Source organism: Mixophyes fleayi, chromosome 4, assembly GCF_038048845.1.
Source record: "Mixophyes fleayi isolate aMixFle1 chromosome 4, aMixFle1.hap1, whole genome shotgun sequence".
Lineage (NCBI taxonomy): Eukaryota > Metazoa > Chordata > Amphibia > Anura > Limnodynastidae > Mixophyes > Mixophyes fleayi.
In genome coordinates, this window is record NC_134405.1 from 149,609,363 (window position 1) to 149,615,685 (window position 6,323).

The 6,323-nt window shown below is 37.2% G+C and overlaps 1 protein-coding gene across 1 annotated transcript in view; it reads right to left on the reverse strand.

The window, feature by feature from the left end:
- Positions 1-1,220: 1,220 nt before the first annotated feature.
- The window catches only part of ITIH5 (inter-alpha-trypsin inhibitor heavy chain 5), a 55,356-nt gene continuing 50,253 nt past the window's right edge, over positions 1,221-6,323 (reverse strand). Inside the window, exons 12-14 of the mRNA XM_075208592.1 lie at positions 5,606-5,722; positions 4,273-4,650; positions 1,221-1,819 (exon numbers count right to left, since the gene is read on the reverse strand). Of these exons, the coding sequence (XP_075064693.1) occupies positions 1,542-1,819; positions 4,273-4,650; positions 5,606-5,722 (773 nt within the window). The 3' untranslated portion in view covers positions 1,221-1,541. The remainder of the gene's footprint in view (positions 1,820-4,272; positions 4,651-5,605; positions 5,723-6,323) is intronic.

Genomic DNA, 6,323 nt, shown 5'->3' on the forward strand with positions numbered 1-6,323 from the left:
TGGTCCAAAAGAATAATCACTGTTCCTTTATCTAAACTATTATTGTGAATTATAGTGAGTGATGATTGTTTTGCATAGTAGAATGTAGTTTATGTTCATTTGCATTTAGAACAATCCCTTTATATCTGTCCACCCACAGATCTGATAATTTGGTCATCAGTCCAAAGGTCAGATAAAAAACTAAATAGGGCACTTCCTGCTTGCAATCTGACCAATAACCTCACACATTTTGTGTTTTGATCTGTCAGAATAATTGTTTGTCGTAGCCGCAAAGAAAATAATGCCAGACCAACCAGATTGTGTGTCCATCTTAAAATGCCCATACACAAGCAGATCTGACCCAAGGCTCCAAATTTATGTCAACTTCTAGTAAAATATGAACACCCAACCTTTTTTGTTTCTGATCACATTGTGATTGGGAGAGGTGGTCAGTTTGTGCCCACATATGATAATTTGCAGCCAAATAGGTCTAAAATGGTTTCATTGGTTGTCAAACTGACAGCGTGATTCAAAGGCATTCAAAGCAAAACTGTGTGTTTACACTGATGTCTTAGTCTGGGTACACACTACAGGCTTTTCAGACGATTATCGTGCCAATCACACGATAAAAGACTGTTCGGCCTGATATAGCATTAGTGTGTACACTGAAACGATGAAAGATGGTCATTCCAAAGCTCATTGTATCATTTCATTTGATTTTTAAACCGGACTAAAAATCTTGTTTAACGATGGAGAAATGTCCTTCCAATCCTGCAATGTGTGTGCACTCACAACCAGCAGTGTAGGCAGATCTCCATAGACTTTACAGAATCACAATCTTTTCATCAGACGGTTATGGCAGATTAAGAGCACATATGTGAAGGTAAATCTTTTAAAGCATGTATAGTGTGTACACATGAATTGGCATTGCTGATTGGGACTTTTTTTCTTCAGCCGTTGGCAAAATCATTACTGATATTGCATCGGAAGAGATTTTCTATAGTGTATACCCAGCCTAACTCTATTGAATATGTTTAAAGGTAAAAAGATTGTCTTTATTCTATAACACACTTAAAGTGGACCACTCTTTTTAAGTATTCTTGCCCCTCTACACATCGTAAATTGGATATGTGTTGAGGGCATTCTATAAATAACATTCTGAAACCAAAACAAGAAATAAGATAAAATAAGGTGATTTAGTAAAAACAACTTGATAAAAAACTTGGAAATGATATATCATATACATATAAAAAGATGTTTTACTTTAATATCTACTTATGTGGCAATGAGCTAGAACAATGCAATAGCTACACAGGAAATCTATGCAATGGTCCGTTTGAAAAGAGTTTCCAAGGTACGCTCTGTGCAAAGCAAGTCCCAGTATTATCCTGTAACTCGGACACACAGAACTGGTTCACCGCACTACGCAAGGTGGATCCATTTTATGTAGAAAAAACAATGTTTATGCGGAGGTCTTTTGGTAATCAACTGTTCTTTTCCACCATTACTTAGCGCATGAAAAGTGGAATGTAGCTAAAATTGTACGTGATAATTTAGGTGTTTTACACATCATTTGTTATTAAATCATTCCCACAGTCAAAGGGATGAGACACCAGATAATCCTGATACAGCCCGTCAATCAGTTTGTGTGCATTATTCTTTGCAAACCAACAGTCCACCTGGTGAAGGCCATTATACAGTCTCCTCTGCTTTCGGATTACAGGGACCGAACGATTTCTCACCTTCAAAATGTTAATAGAATTTGAGGTTTGGTTTGATGCTTGGTTATTGGTGCTGAATGGTACTTTAGAGACCTTAACTTCATTATATAGGAACTGACCTATGGAGGGAAATGAAAATGTTTTGTTGTTACTAAAAAAATCTGTTGAATAACTGCTGAGATTTTAGAAACACAAACACTCCCTGTAGTATCATCATCATCATTATCATTAGTTATTTATATAGTGCCACTATTATCATGATTATCAACATTTACTTATATAGCGCCAGCAGATTCTGTAGCTCTTTACAATTGGGAACAAACAGTAATAATACTGGATAATACAGAGATGTAAGAGGGCCCTGCTCGCAAGCTTACAATCTATGGGACAATGGTTTGATACACAAGGGTAAGGTTACAAATTATTTAGTGAGCTGTGTGATCAGTCACACAACAATGTTGTGTGACTGTGTTAGACAGAGGGTTTTTGTCTTGTGTTAGCTGTGTAGAGGGTGGTAATAGGGTAACCTATGTAGATTAAGAGGGTGGCAGAGGAATATTAGAAGCTCGTCTGAAGAGGTGGGTTTTCAGAGAACACTTGAAGGTTTGAAGACTAGAGAAAAGTCTTGTGGTGCGAGGGAGGAAATTCCAAAAAGTGAGTGCAGTCCGAAAAAAGGATGGGAGGAAGTGATGAGACTGGAAGAGAGACGCAGATCTTATGCAGAACGGAGGTTGGAAGATATTTTGAGACAAGTGAGGAGATGTATGTCGGTGCAATTTTGTTGATGGCCTTGTATGTTTGTAGAACAATTTATATTAAATTCATTGAAAACCAGGCAACCAATATAGGGAATGACAGAGTGAATCAGCAGAGGAAGAATGGCTTGCAAGGAAAATTAATCTAGCCGCTGTGTTCAAAATAGATTGTAGTGGCTCGAGTCTGATTTTGGGAAGACCAGTAAAGGAGGGAATTACAATAGTAGATGTGGGAGATGATGAGTGCATGAATTAAAGTTTTGGCAGTGTCTTGTGTGAGATATGTACGTATTCTGGAAATGTTTTTTAGATGTATGTAAAATAATTTAGCTATAGAGTCGATGTGGGGAACAAAGGATAATTGTGAGTCAAGGATTACACCTAGGCAGCAAGCTTGTGGGGTGGGATTTATGGTCATGTTGTCAACAGAAATAGAAATGTCAGGTAGGGAGCTTTTACTGTTGGGTGGGAATATTATTAATTCTGTTTTTGAAAGAATGAGTTTAAGTTGGCGAGAGGACATCCAAGATGAAATAGCAGAAAGACAGTCAGTAACGCGAGACAACGCGGATGGTGAGAGATCAGGAGAGGATAGATAAACTTGTGTATCACCCGCATAGAGATGATACTGAAATCCAAAGGAGCTTATTAATTTTAAAAAGAGAAGTGGTGTAGATAGAGAATAGTGGATATAGAATAACAGAGGACCTAGGACTGAGCCTTGTGGTACTCCAACTGATAAAGGAAGCGGAGTGGAGGTTGTTCCAGATAAATTAACACTGAAAGAGCGATTAGATAGGTAGGATGAGAACCGGGATAGGAATGTGTCTTGAAGACCTAGGGATTGTAGCATCTGTATAAGGAGAGAGTGGTTAACAGTGTTGAATGCAGCAGAGAGATCCAGGAGAATTAGAAGAGAGTAATCGCCTTTAGTTTTAGCTGTGATCAGATCATTGACAACCTTGGTCAGCACAGTCTCTGTGGACTGTCGAAAGCCTGATTGAAGCGGATCCAATAGGTTGTTTGCAGAAAGGAAACGTGAGGTGAGTGTAGGCAATTCCCTCAAGAAGTTTGGAGGGGCATGGGAGTTGAGAGATGGGGCGATAATTTGAGAAAAAGTTTGGGTCAGAATGTTGTTTTTTAGAGTAAGAGTAATCACTGCGTACTTGAATAGTAATGGAAAGATACCAGTAGAGAGAGAGAGAGAGAGATTATAGATTTTAGTTAGAGGTGGAATGATCACATGAGACAAGGACCTACCAATTAGTGAGGGTATGGGATCAAGAGGACAGGAGATAGAGTAGGAAGATAAGAATAGAGTAGAAACTTCCTCTTCACTTGTGGGATCAAATGAAAAGAGGATATTCAGACAGATTAGGAGGAATGTTATTTTACAATTTTATATGTTTAAGATTAGGACACTCTGTTTTCACAGTGAGAACTTAATAATATTTGTCTATCTACTACACGTATATCAATTACTATTGAGGTCTGAAAAAGGGTGTATAGGAAATAACTGGGGTTTTCCATAGCCACCAGATTTTTGCCTTCTTTATTCTAAACTGCACCAGAAAACTGAAAGATCAAAGAAGAAAAGAAGAAAAAACGTAATGTGTGAAGAACAATGTTTGAGTACCTTTCAGCTTCTGAGAGATCTACCAATTAATATTTGTGAAACAGATATCGCCTATATCTATGACTATTCTGCTGTATAAGTTTTTTCTGTTAACTTTATAATTATAATATGCACTCAGTTTTGGTTTAATATGTAATACTACTTTTCAGTGTTTTATGATTCATAATGCAATCCAACTTACCTAAAAGTCCATGAGAATTAGAAGACAATCCTTTGCTGTTAGAAATGTAAAATCCCAAGTGGTTTCTCTGATATGGTGCTGGATTCTTGTAATGATGGACCAGGATTACAAAGCTGATGGTCCCTTGGATGGTAACTGTGACATTGGATTTGGCAGCAACCACCACCATTAGGTCATCACTCTTCACTGTTGCACTTTTGTCGCATGTCAGAATGAGCCGATCCTTGCTATCCAGGATGACCTTGGCAGGAGTAATTTCTATATAAGAGCGCTTTGGTTTGCTGATAATTATGGTAATTCTGCTAAAATAAGTCCTTTGTTTCTTATGACCATTTGGTGGGGCCGGTGCCCCGATCAGCTGTCCATTTACTGTTACACCTAAAAATAATACAGAATGTATAATTTATTTAAGTGATTCTAATTACACATATATACACATGATATAGATAACCCTTACTATACATTATAAAGGTGTTAGAAGACACTAAAGAATTCTATGACTATATAAATCCACAAAAGCACTGGCCAATGACTATTAATACAGGTCATGGAACTTCAAGATGATTTTTAATATCTGGAGTATATTATGCCTTATAATACTAACGTTTTTTTTGTTTCTTAAAGAAATTGACAAGCAAAAACACATGTACCACTGACAAAAGCACAAAGGTAAGGGACATTATGAAAGAAACACATATACACCTTTTTCTTTTTCTTTTTGCATTCATTTATTTTTCCATTTCATTTTTCTTTTTCTTACATTAACTCCAGCTCCCCCAACTCCATGCATATGCGCATGCTCTCTACCACCCACAGTTGCTTTGGCGTTTCCAACACCTACTGTACACTGGCATCTGTTGCTATTGATGACATAAACCACTGTTTGTTACATCGGAGAACAAACATGATGCTCACATGCTGCTCAGATCACTAAGGCACTCAAGTTCATGGAGTCCCGGTGTTGCTGTACTAGGTAGGTCATATGATTAGCAGAAACAGATACCAGTAATAGCTGGGACACTCAAGAAGATGCATCTTCTGAATACAGAAGATCATCTGGTATAGAGCTAAGTAAACATCTAAAATAATAAGGTCATTTGTTACGTCTTCTTCCTATTAATTCCAGTAATTGATAACAGGAACTAAAGGAAAATATGCTGTATGCTATAAAAATGCAGTAAACATAACTTAGAATGAGTATAAATACCATTACTATCTGTTATTAATCTAGTAAGAAATCAGCTGTGTCTCTTTAAAGAGTTTCATCAATCACATTTGATAGATAGTGTGGGTGAATTGATTTGTTTTTGTAATTTGATGAATAATAAATTACCAGATTGTTTGTGGTCTGACACCAGCCTCAGTATGTCACCAGGTTGACCATCAATGTTGAAACACACTGTCAGCTTACTCAACGGAAAGTCGACAACAAAATGTGGGTCTCCATCCGCTGGAAGGATACAGAAAAAAACAGTAGAAAAGGTCACCTCACAAAATATTAAACATGAATTGTTATTTCCAGTTGTAAAGCAAATGTTTCCATTTACTGTTAGTTCCCAATCTGTTGTTTTTACAGATGCAAAAATATTTTTGTCTCTTCAATGTTTCAAGTCAACACTTGGAAACATTTGTAGTAATTCTCAGGTTTCAGCCAAGAAAACGGACTGTTGTTTTTGGTTGTTGTCTTATATGAATCAATATATTAACGGAGGTGAAGTTATGCTGATCACAGACATTGCAATGTCTTCCCGATATTAAAGTGGTTGTGGCTACATTGAACTGATCCAAAATCGATGACATTATTATCAGAACTGTTGATAAATGTGATCAGAAGATGACTGCTATTGACCTGTGATCACACTAACAGGCCTTATGATATCTGAAGTGATCCAGCCAGAATGATGAACAGCTGGATCTTGTCCAATTCTGTCACCAATGTGTGTTGCCAAATTTAACTCTTGAGCACAGCTGCGAGATTGCTGCATGTGTGGCCAGCATTACACTGCATTGTTCTTCAGTAAATTGACCATGGTTCCAAATTTAGCATACTC